Source organism: Ahaetulla prasina, chromosome 3, assembly GCF_028640845.1.
Source record: "Ahaetulla prasina isolate Xishuangbanna chromosome 3, ASM2864084v1, whole genome shotgun sequence".
Classification (NCBI taxonomy): domain Eukaryota; kingdom Metazoa; phylum Chordata; class Lepidosauria; order Squamata; family Colubridae; genus Ahaetulla; species Ahaetulla prasina.
Genome location: NC_080541.1, coordinates 122,002,158 through 122,023,383, shown reverse-complemented (window position 1 = coordinate 122,023,383; position 21,226 = coordinate 122,002,158). Strand labels below are relative to the sequence as shown.

General features: G+C 40.6%; 2 protein-coding genes across 2 annotated transcripts; both read right to left on the bottom strand.

Moving 5' to 3' along the window:
• Positions 1-328: 328 nt before the first annotated feature.
• LOC131195014 (uncharacterized) lies at positions 329-1,450 on the bottom strand. The gene is made up of 2 exons (XM_058176636.1): positions 1,199-1,450; positions 329-848 (listed from the first exon to the last, which is right to left on the bottom strand). Exons 1-2 carry the CDS (start codon positions 1,375-1,377, stop codon positions 329-331), a joined length of 699 nt encoding a protein of 232 aa, XP_058032619.1. The 5' UTR covers positions 1,378-1,450.
• Positions 1,451-3,593: 2,143 nt separating this feature from the next.
• Positions 3,594-5,611, bottom strand: LOC131195013 (uncharacterized). Its single transcript, XM_058176634.1, has 3 exons — positions 5,472-5,611; positions 4,490-4,627; positions 3,594-4,143 (listed from the first exon to the last, which is right to left on the bottom strand). Exons 1-3 carry the CDS (start codon positions 5,609-5,611, stop codon positions 3,594-3,596), a joined length of 828 nt encoding a protein of 275 aa, XP_058032617.1.
• Positions 5,612-21,226: the final 15,615 nt, after the last annotated feature.

Below are 21,226 nucleotides of genomic sequence, written 5' to 3'. Positions count from 1 at the left end.
CTGTAGATCCTGAATGCCTTTAATAGAGGCTTCAAGCCATTCCTGAGTATCTAGATGTGGTGTTTTAGGTCCTTCCTCCTCAAAATCCTTTATAGATATTTTGACCCATTTTGGGGCACCTTGTTTAGATACATCAGGACCTTCCTCTTGCAGGTTTTTCAAGGATTGTTGAAGCCATTTTTCAAGAACTGGTCTAGGTTCCCCAGAAAGTGACAGGCTTTCTATGGATCCTTGAATTCATTCTAATATATTCACCACAGATCCTTCAGGACATTACTTCTTGAAGTTCTCTATTGATTTTTCAAGCCATCCCTTTTATTTGGCTTCTTCAAAACTTTGACTTGGACTTTAGTAGGTGTTGAATGCCTATAATAGATGCTTCAAGCCATCCCTGCACATCTAAATCACAGGTTTCTGGCCCTTCTTCTTGGAGATGATTTATCGATCCTTCTAGCCAACCATTCACATCCTCCCTGGATGCCTCAGCACATTCCTTCGGGAGGTTGCTGATGGATGCTTTAAGCCATTCTGGCAGGGTGTACTGTTCAGAGGAATCCTCTTTCAGGACTTTCAGCGATTGCTGAAGCCACCTCAGGATATTTGGCCCGGGTTCCTTCGATTTTTTTATTTTGAGGTTGTCCACTGAAGCTTTCAGCCATTTCTTATTTAATTTATATTCCATTTGAGGCTTCATTTTATCTTGCGCTTCCGTCTTGTTTTCTGCAAAATCTGCACTTGTTTGGCAGACACTCACAGCGCCTCTTTTGCACTCACTACTGCCAGGTCTCTGGTCCATCCGGTTTCTGCCCATCAATAAGGTGCAGCAGCCCTTCCTCAGTTGTGTCTCTCTGGAAAAAATCAGAATGTTAGCAGTGACTCTGGACCAACAACAAAGCATTCTTAGTTAAAAATGATGGGAACTGCTTTGATGTCAGGAAACTCTCACTCTCAAAGTATATAAATATTGTTGGGTAGTTGGGTTGGAGGTTGAAAGATCTCTCCTATACATATCTTCCCATTCACTTCCATGAGACTAACTCCTGAGATTTGTATATGTAAAAGTATAATGAGCCGTAATTCATTCATTTCTTTCTAAAGTAAGGAAAATGTAGGTTTTTCCAAGCTTTCTAAGATAAGGAGAACCTAATATGAAATTCTGGAACAAGAAGTTAGTGGTGGCGATCTACAAATTTCTCACCTCCACAGTCTTTCTTCATACTCTCTGCAGAGCTCCTCTTTCTCATCAGTCAATTCAAGGTTTTTGAATGTCACCATCTCGGCCTTATTTTGGAGCTCTTTGTTTTCTAATGTCATTAATGACATCAGTGTTGTCTTTCTGTAAATTATGAGAACCAGAGAGATATTAGCCCACTTCATTTTTTACTTGAATTACTAAGCATACCTACATTCCTCATTATTTTTGCATGCCATTATACCTATTGCTCTTCTCTTATTCAGGTATACATACAGTACATATAAAAGAATGGAATATTTCTTTAAATTAAAACTAATTAAAATAGCTGAGAAAGGAAGAGAAAGTCAGGGTTGCTATCTAAAATTTTCTCACCTGCTCAGCTTTTCTTCATACTCTTTGCAAAGTTTCTCTTTTTCTTTGACCAATTGTAGATTTTTATTTGTAAGCTCCTGAATTTTTAGTTCCAGCTCCTCTTTTTCTGCCAGAAGTTTTGATATTTCCATTGTTTTCCTGCAAATTATGAAGACCGGAGAGAAATTAGCCCCCTTAGGGGTTTTTTACTTGAATGATCAACCTTTTTATTCAATTACAACACATTAAAAATACCTTTGTGTGTGTGTGTGTAAATTCAGAGGAAATAATACTTTAATCAATTATTTTTCTTTTTTTTATATATACATTCCACGAAAGGTACAAACAAATTCAAAATGATCCTTCAGGACATTACTTCTTAAAGTTCTCTATTGATTTTTCAAGCCATCCCTTTTATTCGGCTTCTTCGAAACTTTGACTTGGACTTTAGTAGGTGTTGAATGCCTATAATAGATGCTTCAAGCCATCCCTGCACATCTAAATCACAGGTTTCTGGCCCTTTTTCTTGGAGATGATTTATCGATCCTTCTAGCCAACCATTCACATCCTCCCTGGATGTCTCAGCACATTCCTTCGGGAGGTTGCTGATGGAGGCTTTAAGCCATTTTGGCAGGGTGTACTGTTCAGAGGAATCCTCTTTCAGGACTTTCAGCGATTGCTGAAGCCACCTCAGGATATTTGGCCCGGGTTCCTTCGATTTTTTTATTTTGAGGTTGTCCGCTGAAGCTTTCAGCCATTTCTTCTTTAACTGATATTCCATTTAAGGCTTCATTTTATCTTGTTGCGCTTCTGTCTTGTTTTCTGCAACATCTGCACTTGTTTGGCAGACACTCACAGCGCCTCTTTTGCACTCACTACTGCCAGGTCTCTGGTCCATCCGGTCTCTGCCCATCAATAAGGTGCAGCAGCCCTTCCTCAGTTGTGTCTCTCTGGAAAAAATCAGAATGTTAGCTGTGAATCTGGACCAACAACAAAGCATTCTTAGTTAAAAATGATGGGAACTGCTTTGATGTCAGGAAACTCTCACTCTCAAAGTATATAAATATTGTTGGGTAGTTGGGTTGGAGGTTGAAAGATCTCTCCTATACATATCTTCCCATTCACTTCCATGAGACTAACTCCTGAGATTTGTATATGTAAAAGTATAACGAGCCGTAATTCATTCATTTCTTTCTAAAGTAAGGAAAATGTAGGTTTTCCAAGCTTTCTAAGATAAGGAGAACCTAATATGAAATTCTGGAACAAGAAGTTAGTGGTGGCGATCTACAAATTTCTCACCTCCACAGTCTTTCTTCATACTCTCTGCAGAGCTCCTCTTTCTCATCCGTCAGTTCAAGATTTTTGAATGTCACCATCTCGGCCTTATTTTGGAGCTCTTTGTTTTCTAATGTCATTAATGACATCAGTGTTGTCTTTCTGTAAATTATGAGAACCAGAGAGATATTAGCCCACTTCATTTTTTACTTGAATTACTAAGCATACCTACATTCCTCATTATTTTTGCATGCCATTATACCTATTGCTCTTCTCTTATTCAGTTATACATACAGTACATATAAAAGAATGGAGTATTACTTTAAATTAAAACTAATTAAAATAGCTGAGAAAGGAAGAGAAAGTCAGGGTTGCTATCTAAAATTTTCTCACCTGCTCAGCTTCTCTTCATACTCTTCGCAAAGTTTCTCTTTTTCTTTGGCCAATTGTAAATTTTTATTTTTAAGCTCCTGAATTTTTAGTTCCAGCTCCTCTTTTTCTGCCAGAAGTTTTGATATTTCCATTGTCTTCCTGCAAATTATGAAGACCGGAGAGAAATTAGCCCCCTTAGGGGTTTTTTACTTGAATGATCAACCTTTTTATTCAATTACAACACGTTAAAAATACCTTTGTGTGTGTGTGTGTAAATTCAGAGGAAATAATACTTTAATCAATTATTTTTCTTTTTTATATATATACATTCCACGAAAGGTACAAACAAATTCAACATGATCCTTCAGGACATTACTTCTTAAAGTTCTCTATTGATTTTTCAAGCCATCCCTTTTATTCGGCTTCTTCGAAACTTTGACTTGGACTTTAGCAGATGTTGAATGCCTATAATAGATGCTTCAAGCCATCCCTGCACATCTAAATCACAGGTTTCTGGCCCTTCTTCTTGGAGATGATTTATCGATCCTTCTAGCCAACCATTCACATCCTCCCTGGATGTCTCAGCACATTCCTTCGGGAGGTTGCTGATGGAGGCTTTAAGCCATTTTGGCAGGGTGTACTGTTCAGAGGAATCTTCTTTCAGGACTTTCAGCGATTGCTGAAGCCACCTCAGGATATTTGGCTCGGGTTCCTTCGATTTTTTTATTTTGAGGTTGTCCACTGAAGCTTTCAGCCATTTCTTATTTAATTTATATTCCATTTGAGGCTTCATTTTATCTTGTTGCGCTTCTGTCTTGTTTTCTGCAACATCTGCACTTGTTTGGCAGACACTCACAGCGCCTCTTTTGCACTCACTACTGCCAGGTCTCTGGTCCATCCGGTCTCTGCCCATCAATAAGGTGCAGCAGCCCTTCCTCAGTTGTGTCTCTCTGGAAAAAATCAGAATGTTAGCTGTGAATCTGGACCAACAACAAAGCATTCTTAGTTAAAAATGATGGGAACTGCTTTGATGTCAGGAAACTCTCACTCTCAAAGTATATAAATATTGTTGGGTAGTTGGGTTGGAGGTTGAAAGATCTCTCCTATACATATCTTCCCATTCACTTCCATGAGACTAACTCCTGAGATTTGTATATGTAAAAGTATAATGAGCCGTAATTCATTCATTTCTTTCTAAAGTAAGGAAAATGTAGGTTTTCCAAGCTTTCTAAGATAAGGAGAACCTAATATGAAATTCTGGAACAAGTTAGTGGTGGCGATCTACAAATTTCTCACCTCCACAGTCTTTCTTCATACTCTCTGCAGAGCTCCTCTTTCTCATCCGTCAGTTCAAGATTTTTGAATGTCACCATCTCGGCCTTATTTTGGAGCTCTTTGTTTTCTAATGTCATTAATGACATCAGTGTTGTCTTTCTGTAAATTATGAGAACCAGAGATATTAGCCCACTTCATTTTTTACTTGAATTACTAAGCATACCTACATTCCTCATTATTTTTGCATGCCATTATACCTATTGCTCTTCTCTTATTCAGTTATACATACAGTACATATAAAAGAATGGAGTATTACTTTAAATTAAAACTAATTAAAATAGCTGAGAAAGGAAGAGAAAGTCAGGGTTGCTATCTAAAATTTTCTCACCTGCTCAGCTTCTCTTCATACTCTTCGCAAAGTTTCTCTTTTTCTTTGGCCAATTGTAAATTTTTATTTTTAAGCTCCTGAATTTTTAGTTCCAGCTCCTCTTTTTCTGCCAGAAGTTTTGATATTTCCATTGTCTTCCTGCAAATTATGAAGACCGGAGAGAAATTAGCCCCCTTAGGGGTTTTACTTGAATGATCAACCTTTTATTCAATTACAACACGTTAAAAATACCTTTGTGTGTGTGTGTGTAAATGCACAGGAAATAATGCTTTAACCATTTATTTTCCTTTTTTTAATATACATTCCACGAAAGGCACAAACAAATTCAAAATGATCCTTCAGGACATTACTTCTTAAAGTTCTCTATTGATTTTTCAAGCCATCCCTTTTATTCGGCTTCTTCGAAACTTTGACTTGGACTTTAGCAGATGTTGAATGCCTATAATAGATGCTTCAAGCCATCCCTGCACATCTAAATCACAGGTTTCTGGCCCTTTTTCTTGGAGATGATTTATCGATGCTTCTAGCCAACCATTCACATCCTCCCTAGATCCCTCAGCACATTCCTTCGGGAGGTTGGTGATGGAGGCTTTAAGCCATTCTGGCAGGGTGTACTGTTCAGAGGAATCCTCTTTCAGGACTTTCAGCGATTGCTGAAGCCACCTCAGGATATTTGGCCCGGGTTCCTTCGATTTTTTTATTTTGAGGTTGTCCGCTGAAGCTTTCAGCCATTTCTTCTTTAACTGATATTCCATTTAAGGCTTCATTTTATCTTGTTGCGCTTCTGTCTTGTTTTCTGCAACATCTGCACTTGTTTGGCAGACACTCACAGCGCCTCTTTTGCACTCACTACTGCCAGGTCTCTGGTCCATCCGGTCTCTGCCCATCAATAAGGTGCAGCAGCCCTTCCTCAGTTGTGTCTCTCTGGAAAAAATCAGAATGTTAGCTGTGAATCTGGACCAACAACAAAGCATTCTTAGTTAAAAATGATGGGAACTGCTTTGATGTCAGGAAACTCTCACTCTCAAAGTATATAAATATTGTTGGGTAGTTGGGTTGGAGGTTGAAAGATCTCTCCTATACATATCTTCCCATTCACTTCCATGAGACTAACTCCTGAGATTTGTATATGTAAAAGTATAACGAGCCGTAATTCATTCATTTCTTTCTAAAGTAAGGAAAATGTAGGTTTTCCAAGCTTTCTAAGATAAGGAGAACCTAATATGAAATTCTGGAACAAGAAGTTAGTGGTGGCGATCTACAAATTTCTCACCTCCACAGTCTTTCTTCATACTCTCTGCAGAGCTCCTCTTTCTCATCCGTCAGTTCAAGATTTTTGAATGTCACCATCTCGGCCTTATTTTGGAGCTCTTTGTTTTCTAATGTCATTAATGACATCAGTGTTGTCTTTCTGTAAATTATGAGAACCAGAGAGATATTAGCCCACTTCATTTTTTACTTGAATTACTAAGCATACCTACATTCCTCATTATTTTTGCATGCCATTATACCTATTGCTCTTCTCTTATTCAGTTATACATACAGTACATATAAAAGAATGGAGTATTACTTTAAATTAAAACTAATTAAAATAGCTGAGAAAGGAAGAGAAAGTCAGGGTTGCTATCTAAAATTTTCTCACCTGCTCAGCTTTTCTTCATACTGTTCACAAAGTTTCTCTTTTTCTTTGGCCAATTGTAAATTTTATTTTTAAGCTCCTGAATTTTTAGTTCCAGCTCCTCTTTTTCTGCCAGAAGTTTTGATATTTCCATTGTCTTCCTGCAAATTATGAAGACCGGAGAGAAATTAGCCCCCTTAGGGGTTTTTTACTTGAATGATCAACCTTTTTATTCAATTACAACACGTTAAAAATACCTTTGTGTGTGTGTGTAAATTCAGAGGAAATAATACTTTAATCAATTATTTTTCCTTTTTTTTTAATATACATTCCACGAAAGGCACAAACAAATTCAAAATGATCCTTCAGGACATTACTTCTTAAAGTTCTCTATTGATTTTTCAAGCCATCCCTTTTATTCGGCTTCTTCGAAACTTTGACTTGGACTTTAGCAGATGTTGAATGCCTATAATAGATGCTTCAAGCCATCCCTGCACATCTAAATCACAGGTTTCTGGCCCTTTTTCTTGGAGATGATTTATCGATGCTTCTAGCCAACCATTCACATCCTCCCTAGATCCCTCAGCACATTCCTTCGGGAGGTTGGTGATGGAGGCTTTAAGCCATTCTGGCAGGGTGTACTGTTCAGAGGAATCCTCTTTCAGGACTTTCAGCGATTGCTGAAGCCACCTCAGGATATTTGGCCCGGGTTCCTTCGATTTTTTTATTTTGAGGTTGTCCGCTGAAGCTTTCAGCCATTTCTTCTTTAACTGATATTCCATTTAAGGCTTCATTTTATCTTGTTGCGCTTCTGTCTTGTTTTCTGCAACATCTGCACTTGTTTGGCAGACACTCACAGCGCCTCTTTTGCACTCACTACTGCCAGGTCTCTGGTCCATCCGGTCTCTGCCCATCAATAAGGTGCAGCAGCCCTTCCTCAGTTGTGTCTCTCTGGAAAAAATCAGAATGTTAGCTGTGAATCTGGACCAACAACAAAGCATTCTTAGTTAAAAATGATGGGAACTGCTTTGATGTCAGGAAACTCTCACTCTCAAAGTATATAAATATTGTTGGGTAGTTGGGTTGGAGGTTGAAAGATCTCTCCTATACATATCTTCCCATTCACTTCCATGAGACTAACTCCTGAGATTTGTATATGTAAAAGTATAACGAGCCGTAATTCATTCATTTCTTTCTAAAGTAAGGAAAATGTAGGTTTTCCAAGCTTTCTAAGATAAGGAGAACCTAATATGAAATTCTGGAACAAGAAGTTAGTGGTGGCGATCTACAAATTTTCTCACCTCCACAGTCTTTCTTCATACTCTCTGCAGAGCTCCTCTTTCTCATCCGTCAGTTCAAGATTTTTGAATGTCACCATCTCGGCCTTATTTTGGAGCTCTTTGTTTTCTAATGTCATTAATGACATCAGTGTTGTCTTTCTGTAAATTATGAGAACCAGAGATATTAGCCCACTTCATTTTTTCTTGAATTACTAAGCATACCTACATTCCTCATTATTTTTGCATGCCATTATACCTATTGCTCTTCTCTTATTCAGTTATACATACAGTACATATAAAAGAATGGAGTATTACTTTAAATTAAAACTAATTAAAATAGCTGAGAAAGGAAGAGAAAGTCAGGGTTGCTATCTAAAATTTTCTCACCTGCTCAGCTTCTCTTCATACTCTTCGCAAAGTTTCTCTTTTTCTTTGGCCAATTGTAAAATTTTATTTTTAAGCTCCTGAATTTTTAGTTCCAGCTCCTCTTTTTCTGCCAGAAGTTTTGATATTTCCATTGTCTTCCTGCAAATTATGAAGACCGGAGAGAAATTAGCCCCCTTAGGGGTTTTTTACTTGAATGATCAACCTTTTTATTCAATTACAACACGTTAAAAATACCTTTGTGTGTGTGTGTGTAAATTCAGAGGAAATAATACTTTAATCAATTATTTTTCCTTTTTTTTTAATATACATTCCACGAAAGGCACAAACAAATTCAAAATGATCCTTCAGGACATTACTTCTTAAAGTTCTCTATTGATTTTTCAAGCCATCCCTTTTATTCGGCTTCTTCGAAACTTTGACTTGGACTTTAGCAGATGTTGAATGCCTATAATAGATGCTTCAAGCCATCCCTGCACATCTAAATCACAGGTTTCTGGCCCTTTTTCTTGGAGATGATTTATCGATGCTTCTAGCCAACCATTCACATCCTCCCTAGATCCCTCAGCACATTCCTTCGGGAGGTTGGTGATGGAGGCTTTAAGCCATTCTGGCAGGGTGTACTGTTCAGAGGAATCCTCTTTCAGGACTTTCAGCGATTGCTGAAGCCACCTCAGGATATTTGGCCCGGGTTCCTTCGATTTTTTTATTTTGAGGTTGTCCGCTGAAGCTTTCAGCCATTTCTTCTTTAACTGATATTCCATTTAAGGCTTCATTTTATCTTGTTGCGCTTCTGTCTTGTTTTCTGCAACATCTGCACTTGTTTGGCAGACACTCACAGCGCCTCTTTTGCACTCACTGCTGCCAGGTCTCTGGTCCATCCGGTCTCTGCCCATCAATAAGGTGCAGCAGCCCTTCCTCAGTTGTGTCTCTCTGGAAAAAATCAGAATGTTAGCAGTGAATCTGGACCAACAACAAAGCATTCTTAGTTAAAAATGATGGGAACTGCTTTGATGTCAGGAAACTCTCACTCTCAAAGTATATAAATATTGTTGGGTAGTTGGGTTGGAGGTTGAAAGATCTCTCCTATACATATCTTCCCATTCACTTCCATGAGACTAACTCCTGAGATTTGTATATGTAAAAGTATAATGAGCCGTAATTCATTCATTTCTTCCTAAAGTAAGGAAAATGTAGGTTTTCCAAGCTTTCTAAGATAAAGAGAACCTAATATAGAATTCTGGAACAAGAAGTTAGTGGTGGCGATCTACAAATTTCTCACCTCCACAGTCTTTCTTCATAATCTCTGCAGAGCTCCTCTTTCTCATCCGTCAGTTCAAAGTTTTTGAATGTCACCATCTCGGCCTTATTTTGGAGCTCTTTGTTTTCTAATGTCATTAATGACATCAGTGTTGTCTTTCTGTAAATTATGAGAACCAGAGAGATATTAGCCCACTTCATTTTTTACTTGAATTACTAAGCATACCTACATTCCTCATTATTTTTGCATGCCATTATACCTATTGCTCTTCTCTTATTCAGTTATACATACAGTACATATAAAAGAATGGAGTATTACTTTAAATTAAAACTAATTAAAATAGCTGAGAAAGGAAGAGAAAGTCAGGGTTGCTATCTAAAATTTTCTCACCTGCTCAGCTTCTCTTCATACTCTTCGCAAAGTTTCTCTTTTTCTTTGGCCAATTGTAAATTTTTATTTTTAAGCTCCTGAATTTTTAGTTCCAGCTCCTCTTTTTCTGCCAGAAGTTTTGATATTTCCATTGTCTTCCTGCAAATTATGAAGACCGGAGAGAAATTAGCCCCCTTAGGGGTTTTTTACTTGAATGATCAACCTTTTTATTCAATTACAACACGTTAAAAATACCTTTGTGTGTGTGTGTGTAAATTCAGAGGAAATAATACTTTAATCAATTATTTTTCCTTTTTTTTTAATATACATTCCACGAAAGGCACAAACAAATTCAAAATGATCCTTCAGGACATTACTTCTTAAAGTTCTCTATTGATTTTTCAAGCCATCCCTTTTATTCGGCTTCTTCGAAACTTTGACTTGGACTTTAGCAGATGTTGAATGCCTATAATAGATGCTTCAAGCCATCCCTGCACATCTAAATCACAGGTTTCTGGCCCTTTTTCTTGGAGATGATTTATCGATGCTTCTAGCCAACCATTCACATCCTCCCTAGATCCCTCAGCACATTCCTTCGGGAGGTTGGTGATGGATGCTTTAAGCCATTCTGGCAGGGTGTACTGTTCAGAGGAATCCTCTTTCAGGACTTTCAGCAATTGCTGAAGCCACATTAGGATATTTGGCCCGGGTTCCTTAGATTTTTTTATTTTGAGGTTGTCCACTGAAGCTTTCAGCCATTTCTTATTTAATTTATATTCCATTTGAGGCTTCATTTTATCTTGTTGCGCTTCTGTCTTGTTTTCTGCAACATCTGCACTTGTTTGGCAGACACTCACAGCGCCTCTTTTGCACTCACTACTGCCAGGTCTCTGGTCCATCCGGTCTCTGCCCATCAATAAGGTGCAGCAGCCCTTCCTCAGTTGTGTCTCTCTGGAAAAAATCAGAATGTTAGCTGTGTAATCTGGACCAACAACAAAGCATTCTTAGTTAAAAATGATGGGAACTGCTTTGATGTCAGGAAACTCTCACTCTCAAAGTATATAAATATTGTTGGGTAGTTGGGTTGGAGGTTGAAAGATCTCTCCTATACATATCTTCCCATTCACTTCCATGAGACTAACTCCTGAGATTTGTATATGTAAAAGTATAACGAGCCGTAATTCATTCATTTCTTTCTAAAGTAAGGAAAATGTAGGTTTTCCAAGCTTTCTAAGATAAGGAGAACCTAATATGAAATTCTGGAACAAGAAGTTAGTGGTGGCGATCTACAAATTTCTCACCTCCACAGTCTTTCTTCATACTCTGCAGAGCTCCTCTTTCTCATCCGTCAGTTCAAGATTTTTGAATGTCACCATCTCGGCCTTATTTTGGAGCTCTTTGTTTTCTAATGTCATTAATGACATCAGTGTTGTCTTTCTGTAAATTATGAGAACCAGAGATATTAGCCCACTTCATTTTTTACTTGAATTACTAAGCATACCTACATTCCTCATTATTTTTGCATGCCATTATACCTATTGCTCTTCTCTTATTCAGTTATACATACAGTACATATAAAAGAATGGAGTATTACTTTAAATTAAAACTAATTAAAATAGCTGAGAAAGGAAGAGAAAGTCAGGGTTGCTATCTAAAATTTTCTCACCTGCTCAGCTTCTCTTCATACTCTTCGCAAAGTTTCTCTTTTTCTTTGGCCAATTGTAAATTTTTATTTTTAAGCTCCTGAATTTTTAGTTCCAGCTCCTCTTTTTCTGCCAGAAGTTTTGATATTTCCATTGTCTTCCTGCAAATTATGAAGACCGGAGAGAAATTAGCCCCCTTAGGGGTTTTTTACTTGAATGATCAACCTTTTTATTCAATTACAACACGTTAAAAATACCTTTGTGTGTGTGTGTAAATTCAGAGGAAATAATACTTTAATCAATTATTTTTCCTTTTTTTTTAATATACATTCCACGAAAGGCACAAACAAATTCAAAATGATCCTTCAGGACATTACTTCTTAAAGTTCTCTATTGATTTTTCAAGCCATCCCTTTTATTCGGCTTCTTCGAAACTTTGACTTGGACTTTAGCAGATGTTGAATGCCTATAATAGATGCTTCAAGCCATCCCTGCACATCTAAATCACAGGTTTCTGGCCCTTTTTCTTGGAGATGATTTATCGATGCTTCTAGCCAACCATTCACATCCTCCCTAGATCCCTCAGCACATTCCTTCGGGAGGTTGGTGATGGAGGCTTTAAGCCATTCTGGCAGGGTGTACTGTTCAGAGGAATCCTCTTTCAGGACTTTCAGCGATTGCTGAAGCCACCTCAGGATATTTGGCCCGGGTTCCTTCGATTTTTTTATTTTGAGGTTGTCCACTGAAGCTTTCAGCCATTTCTCATTTAATTTATATTCCATTTGAGGCTTCATTTTATCTTGTTGCGCTTCTGTCTTGTTTTCTGCAACATCTGCACTTGTTTGGCAGACACTCACAGCGCCTCTTTTGCACTCACTGCTGCCAGGTCTCTGGTCCATCCGGTCTCTGCCCATCAATAAGGTGCAGCAGCCCTTCCTCAGTTGTGTCTCTCTGGAAAAAATCAGAATGTTAGCTGTGAATCTGGACCAACAACAAAGCATTCTTAGTTAAAAATGATGGGAACTGCTTTGATGTCAGGAAACTCTCACTCTCAAAGTATATAAATATTGTTGGGTAGTTGGGTTGGAGGTTGAAAGATCTCTCCTATACATATCTTCCCATTCACTTCCATGAGACTAACTCCTGAGATTTGTATATGTAAAAGTATAACGAGCCGTAATTCATTCATTTCTTTCTAAAGTAAGGAAAATGTAGGTTTTCCAAGCTTTCTAAGATAAGGAGAACCTAATATGAAATTCTGGAACAAGAAGTTAGTGGTGGCGATCTACAAATTTCTCACCTCCACAGTCTTTCTTCATACTCTCTGCAGAGCTCCTCTTTCTCATCCGTCAGTTCAAGATTTTTGAATGTCACCATCTCGGCCTTATTTTGGAGCTCTTTGTTTTCTAATGTCATTAATGACATCAGTGTTGTCTTTCTGTAAATTATGAGAACCAGAGAGATATTAGCCCACTTCATTTTTTACTTGAATTACTAAGCATACCTACATTCCTCATTATTTTTGCATGCCATTATACCTATTGCTCTTCTCTTATTCAGTTATACATACAGTACATATAAAAGAATGGAATATTTCTTTTATCTGGTATATCTGGCCTAAGGGATCTAATAAATAAATTTGAATTGGAAAGAAAAAGTCAAGATCACTATCTAAATATTTCTCACCGATAAAGTTCGTCTTTGAGGTCATTATTTTCTCGTAGGAGCTCTGCTTTTTCTTCAGCGTATTTCTGCACCTTGCAGCTGAGACTCTCATTCTCTCGTCTGAGTTTTTCCAGCTGCCCAGACTCATCTGAACTATTTTTCCTGTAAAATATCAAGAGCAGAGTGAAATTAGACTTAGACTTTTTTTTAAATTTGATTTGATTATTTGGTGGTTTTTTATTTATTTAAACTTGTTGAAAATTAAAACTAATTAAAATAGCTGAGAAAGGAAGAGAAAGTCAGGGTTGCTATCTAAAATTTTCTCACCTTTTCAGCTCAGCTTTTCTTCATACTCTTTGCAAAGTTTCTCTTTTTCTTTGGCCAATTGTAGATTTTTATTTGTAAGCTCTTGAATTTTTAGTTCCAGCTCCTTTTTCTGCCAGAAGTTTTGATATTTCCATTGTCTTCCTGTAAATTATGAAGACCGGAGAGAAATTAGCCCCCTTAGGGGTTTTTTACTTGAATTATCAACCTTTTTATTCAATTACAACACGTTAAAAATACCTTCGTGTGTGTAAATACAGAGGAAATAATACTTTAATCAATTATTTTCCTTTTTTTATATATACATTCCTCGAAAGGCACAAACAAATTCAAAATGATTTTCAGAAGCAAAGTAAACTTATGGATGTAGAATATGGGGAAAGTTCTCAATTCTCACAAATATCCAACTGTCAACATATCCCAACAAGTTGCTTCCTCAGTGATTAAGGCAGTTCCTCGTTTATGAGGGAGCACAAGGCAGCCATTATGAAAGGTTCTGTTTAAAAATCAGATTCAACTGTTGCTATTCCCACCTTATTTCCCAAACTCTACTAGAATATAATTTCCGTCACTTGTTTGATAAAATGGCCAATCCTATTGCCAATGTAGAAATTACGAATGTTTTATTGAAAGTGTGAACTTAATAGGATTATGCAAAGATTTGATGAACTATGCCAAGACTTACATATAACTCTGGCCCCTCGCTCTCTTCAGATCTACTTCCAGTCTTTCAGTTTTTGTCTGAACAATCTAGAGAAGACAAAATACATCACAAATCAGGAACGTATTTCCATATCAGCCCATGCACTCCCCCCCCAACTACTCCATCACTCACATTGGGCTTCTTCACCTCTTCTTATGACATGAACTATTTCTCAGTAATGTACACTCAAAAGATTCCTCAAATGCTAGATTGCTTACCTGAGGGGAACGCATCTTTAAACTTAAATCCTGGCCCACGCGCATTTCTGGAGGTCTGGAAACCTGGCAGTTCTGTGAAGAATGAAAAACATAAAATGAATTTTAGATGTTTGCTTGATAATTTTCTTCATTTCATGGTCATGAGAAGATTTATATGAATTTGTTTTCCAAAAATTCTCTGTCATGTTAGTGTAAAGAAGATATTAATTGAAACTTCTTCTTTAGAAAAGAGTCTGGGGTGTAGACAAGCATATTTGAGCATATTAAAATCATGCATGTCAAGATGAGCACAAACATGTGCAACTTCCAGTTTATTGCTGTAGATGTTCAATACAGGCAATGAAGATTATTCACGCTGGGACAGAAAAAGAAAGATCTAGTTTTAATTAATTTGTTTAGGAAACGTAAAACACAGTGGTTCAACAAAATACGAATCATCTAAATTTTATTTCACTGCTAGTGATATTGTATGTGGCCAAAGAAAGTAGCTAATGTGGCAAAGAAGGAACCAACCAAAAATCAGCATGAACTCTAAAAATTGCCATTCTTTAATAGAAATTACAAATAAACTACTTTGTATTGAATGGATGTGTGTGTATGAACTTCATATATGTAATAGAAATATAAAGTGAACATAAATACTATATAAAATATGCTGCACATGTATTATTAACAATTACCAATTGTGAAAAAATCATTTATTTTCATTTTTCTCACAAATATATTCTAAGGTGAGCTACAAGTATACATTATATACCTCAGCACGTCTCCGTTCTTCAGTGACAGATGACAGAAGAGGAAGTCTCGATATTTCTTCCTGCAATGACAAAATACCCCATTTAAAAAAACAAAAACTAAATTGACAGTGATTAAAGCCACTAATTTTTCTAACAACATTTTTCTATGTGACTTGGGTTGATGTTAAACATAGTTTCATCTTCAAATCTGAGGTGCCAACTGTATCTCTGGCATCTAATCTTTGCACTCTTGCCTGGAAATTCACACTACTGAATAAAATAAGATTTTGATATTCTTCCAGAACTGAAGAAACTTCTTGGGTGAGAATCTAAACATCTTCAGGGAAAGCAAAAAGAAAGTCCTGCTTCCTCTTGAAAAAGCATCTTGGGGATAGGAACGGGACAGATAGTGAGTCCTTCTACTATATCCCCAAACAGCCCTTTCATTTTAAGTAGAAAGTGCAGAGAAAACAAAAGTACTCCTGCCAAAGTCATATAAAATTTGATTAGCAATTTGGTCCATGAAATCTGTTAAATCAATATTTACAATGACCTAAGCTAGCTCTGCAAGTTCATTGATTCATTCATCCAACTTATATGGCTGCCCAACATGCAATGGAGACTCTGGGTCTCTCTCTTGGCTTTCCTTCCATTTATTTGTGTTTGGTTCTCAGGGACTGGCTGGACGAGTCCCTGCCATTTTTTTAGCAAGGTTTTTCAGAAGTGGTTTGTGTTGCCTTCTTCCTAGGGCTAAGAGAAGGTGACTGGCCAGGGTCACCCACTTGGCTTTGTGCCTAAAGTGGGACAAGAAATGTCAGTCTCTGGGTTTGCAGGCTGATGCCTTAACCGTGATACCAAACTGGCTTTCTTGGGTTGCTAATAGAAGCTAACGATGTATTTCAAAAATAAAGTCCAAAACAAAAACCTATACTGGCAATTGAGCATAAACAGAAACCACAATTAATATTCTGTCTGTCTCTCTGTCTCTAACTACCTACCCTATCATCCATCCATCTATCCATCTACCTACCTACCCACCTGTAATGTATCTTTAAACGTTTTGGCGGGAAAATAGCACGTTGCTGATTGGTTGAAGCCACCGGCTATTCTGTATATAAAGAGAGGTTTTTCCCAGCCCGGGTTGCTGGGTTCACCATATAGTAAAGAGCTGTTGTCACTATCCTGGTCTCCTGCCTCGTTATTACCCGAATCTAACACTGGCGACGAAGGTGGGATCTCGAGGCTAAGAGCGCCAGGAAAAGAGCTGAACTCACCAGGAAGACGCGAACCCAGCAAACAAGGGGCGGAAAGTAGCGATGTCCGGCTACACACCGCCAGCGCCATTCGACCCAGCCAAAGAAAAATGGGGGTCATACATGGCTCGTTTCGAGTGTTTCCTCGAGGCGAACGAACTTCAAGGAGTTTCAGACAACAGGAAACGAGCGTATTTCCTGAGCCACTGCGGTCCAGATGTCTTCGACACCGCAGAATCCCTAGCGGAGCCAACGCCAGTACAGTCGGTACCGTGGCAAACCCTGCAGACCTTACTGAAAGGCCATTTTGCACCAACGCCGTCCAAGTACGTGCAACGGTTCGAATTCGGGGAGCGCAGACAGCAAGAAGGCGAGTCCATCAGCGCATACATGGCCGCCCTGAGGAAAGCCTCAAAACATTGCGAGTTCCGAGACTTGGATGAGGCGTTGCTGGAGCAACTCATCCGCGGGGTCAGGGACATCCGTTTGCGGAGGCGGCTGCTATCTAAAAGCAACCTAACGCTGGCAAACGCCTTGGATGAAGCCAGGGCTCACGAGATGTCTACCCAAGCGGCGGAAACCCTACAAAAGCAAGTCACACCAACGGCCGGGGCGAAATCAACCCCGGTCCACCATGAAGAAGTCCAGGCCGAATCGGACGGTGAGGAGGAGGAAGGAGTCTTCCACACCGGGAGGCCAGAGAAAGACGACCGAGGTGACTGCGCGAGTTGCGGAGGGCAACACCAACGACAACAATGCAGATTTACCCTGTATTCTGTTCTGGGAAGTCTCGGGGGGGGGGAAGGAGGCGGGGAAGGGGAAGACTATAAATTGATTGGTTGCCATTGTACAGGAATAATGGTAGAATTAAACAAGTTGGAATGGTGTAATGTCGGGACTGCTCGGCAAACACTCCCGAAGGGAAAGGGTAAGGAAAGAGGAGTAAAGAAGGAAGAAAGTAGGTAGGTAGGTGGGTAGGGAGGAAAGAAGGGAGGGAGAAGAAAGGATAGGAGGAGGAGGAGAAGGAGAAGATAGAGGGTTAGAAAGGATGGTAGTGAGAAGTGGGAAAGAGGAGGGGAAGTAGGAAAGCGAGGAGAAGGTGGTGGGGGAAGTTTAAGAAGGATGAGAAGGGAAGAAAGGATTAAAGGGGGGAGTGGCAGTCGAGCAGCCCTGACTGAGTATAATTTGAGTATAGGACTGATTGTTGGATAAGTGATTGTATTGTACACTGGTCAAATTGTGGGAATTATTATGGAAAAATAAAAAATTTTTGCAAAAAAACAAAAAAAAACAATGCAGATTTAAGGATGCAACTTGTCGGCGTTGCGAAAAGAAGGGGCACCTAGCACAGGTCTGCCGAGCTCCCCAACCTTCCCGCCAAAAATTCAAACCGGCCAATCAGAGCGCGGGAACGACTAAGCGGCCCGCGAGTGGTCCGTTTAAAAAAGGCGTGAAGTTGAACCAGACTGTCGTGAGAGTGGGTCACGCATCAACACGCCTAGAGAAAAAAATCTTTACAAAGGCAAAGATTGAGGGGGTGCCGTGCCGATTGGAGGTGGACACCAGCTCATCGATCACGATCATGTCCTGGGACACTCTCGTGAGAGCCTTACCCGCCATCGCAAAGCGCAAGCTACAACCACAGAAATTAAAGGTACAAGACTACCAAGGGAATTGCATCCCCGTCCGAGGGGTAACGTCCGTCCACGTCGAGTATGGACAATACAAGAAAACTCTGCCCATCACCATCGTCGATGGGACCCTGCCAAGCTTGTTGGGACTGGACTGGTTCCGAGCATTGGGCATGGGAGTGACTGGAATCTTCAGAAACGAAGTCGACCTCAAAGACGCACTCGTGAAAGAATTTGGGGACGTTTTCAGAGACTGCCTGGGCAAGTACACAGGGACCCCTATCTCTTTTAACTTAGATCCCCAAGTTGCCCCTATCCGCCTAAAGGCTAGGAGGGTCCCGTTCGCCCTAAAGCCCAGGATTGACCGGGAACTGGACAAGCTTGTAAACCAGGGAATTCTAGTGCCAGTTGACCATGCTAAGTGGGAGACCCCTATAGTCACCCCAGTCAAACCGGACGGGTCAGTCCGGATTTGCGCTGACTACAAGGCAACGCTTAACAAAGCGTTGCAAAAGAGTGCTTACCCCGTCCCAGTGGTACAACACTTACTGCACTCAATGGGGCAAGGGCAAGTTTTTGCCAAGCTAGACTTGGCCCAAGCCTATCAACAGCTGCCCGTAGACAGCAGCACAGCCGAAGTGCAGACAATTGTGACTCACAGAGGGGCTTTTAAGTGTACCCGATTACAGTTTGGGGTTAGTGTGGCTCCAGGGTTATTTCAGAACCTGATGGAGCGGCTATTGCAGGGCCTACCAGGGGTGGTACCATACTTTGACGATGTACTGGTATCCGCTGAAAACCTAGAGGAATTAGGGTGAGGCTGCGAAAAGTTTTGGGCATTTTCCGGTCTGCCGGTCTCATGGTTAAACTAAACAAATGCCAGATCGGGGTTGAGTCTGTGGAATTCCTGGGCTACCGGATAGACAGGGAAGGGATTCACCCCACTGAAAGCAAGGTTCGGGCCATCAGGAAGGCCCCGGTTCCAAAGAACAAAACGGAGTTACAGGCATTCTTAGGTCTAGTCAACTTCTACGCAGTATTCTTAAGGAATAAGGCAACAGTAGCAGAGCCGCTGCATAAATTATTAGCTAAGACGGCTGCATGGTCTTGGGGAAAGGCGGAAGCTAGGGCATTCGAAGGGGTAAAGAATCTCCTAACGAGTGATAGCCTCCTTATACAATACAATGGCACGCTGCCATTAGTGTTAAGCTGCGATGCATCTCCCTATGGGGTGGGGGCTGTGCTCAGCCACCGGTTACCAAATGGCACAGAAGCCCCTATTGCATACTACTCCCGAACCATGTCATCAACTGAAAGGAATTATAGCCAGCTTGATAAGGAAGCCTTGGCTATAGTCTCAGGAGTAAAGAAATTCCATGAGTATGTATTTGGTCGTGATTTTGAAATCATCACGGACCATAGACCCTTGCTAGGTCTGCTGGCAGGCGACCGCCCAACGCCTGTGGCACTTTCGCCAAGACTGACCCGATGGACTATATTCCTGGCAGCATATTCTTACAAACTACTACACCGGCCAGGAAAGGAATTAGGGCATGCAGACGCCCTGAGCAGATGCTCGTTACCAGAGACTATCGAAGACCCCACTCCGGGGATACCAGTTCTGCTAATTGACTCTTTGGACTCTGGCCCAGTCACATCCAAAGAGGTGGCTCGGGCTTCGTATAAGGACATTACTATAAGAACTGTGATTGGTTGGGTACAAAGAGGTTGGCCCGCTGCGACGGGCGAGAGGTTTAAAGAGTTTGTAAAGAAACGTGGGGAACTCTCGGCTCAAGGGGGGTGCCTGCTATGGGGGGATCGAGTGGTGATCCCGGAAAAATTGAGAAAAAAGGTATTGGACCTCCTTCACGAGGGCCACCCAGGGATCGTGAGAATGAAGGGTCTAGCGAGAAGCTATGTGTGGTGGCCCTTAATGGACTCGGAAATTGCTGAAAGGGTAGGGAAATGCCAGGCCTGCCAGGAGTCCAGACCGCTACCCCCTACGGCCCCGATTCGGGAATGGGAAAGACCCCAGGGCCCCTGGTCTAGGATCCATATCGATTTTGCCGGCCCCTTCCACGGCCAAACCTTTTTGGTAGTAGTCGATGCCTACTCCAAATGGCTGCAAATCATTCTCATGAAATCCATGACAGCCGAGGCCGTGATCTCAGTCCTACGGCACCTATTTGTAACCCACGGGTTGCCCGACACGTTAGTCTCCGATAACGGCCCGCAATTCACGGCAACCCAGTTTGAGGGGTACTTGGCAGAGGAGGGCATCCGACATGTCCTCTCGGCGCCTTTCCACCCTGCGACGAACGGCCTTGCAGAACGTTTTGTTCGGAGCGCAAAGGAAGCATTGTCCAGAATCAGGCCAGGTGATTGGCAAACAAAAATTGATACATATTTAGCAGTCCAACACAGAACCCCCTGTGTCACAACTGGCCGCAGCCCGGCCGAGCTATTAATGGGTCGGAAGCTTAGGTGCCCATTAGACCGTTTAAACCCAAACTACACACCAGACGGTTACAAAGGGGCACACGGTAAAACAAGAGGTATGGCAACAGGCGACCTAGTGTGGGCACACAACTACAGCGAGGGCCCAACCTGGTTAGCAGGAACAATCTTAGAAATCACAGGACCAAAGTCATATCTAATAGAGTTGGAAGACGGCCGGGTATGGAAGCGCCACATAGACCAGATAAGAAAACGCATAACAAACAATACAGAATCAGGCGAGACATACCCTGACTATTCATTGTTAGATTCCACAACTAACACAAACCCGGGGCTAACGCAGGACATCTGAATTCCAGGAGGTCCAGCGACGCCAACCGGTACCTCCTGAAGACAGCAGGAAAAACTCCGCAAATAATCCAGGGCCGGATGGCCTAGAGGAGGAGCTGAGAGGAACGAACAGTCCCTCCGGCCAGCTCGACTCACTCCCAGAGAATGAATTGCGCAGGTCTGAAAGAGTCAGGAGACGCCCAGTCTACTTGCGTGATTACGTTGAGAAATAACATGTAAAAATTATGTAAATATTGGTAAAGTGTTTTCTGGGAGGGAAGGAGTGTAATGTATCTTTAAACGTTTTGGCGGGAAAATAGCACGTTGCTGATTGGTTGAAGCCACCGGCTATTCTGTATATAAAGAGAGGTTTTTCCCAGCCTGGGTTGCTGGGTTCACCATATAGTAAAGAGCTGTTGTCACTATCCTGGTCTCCTGCCTCGTTATTACCCGAATCTAACACTACCTATCTACCTAAAATTTCTATATGTTCCACC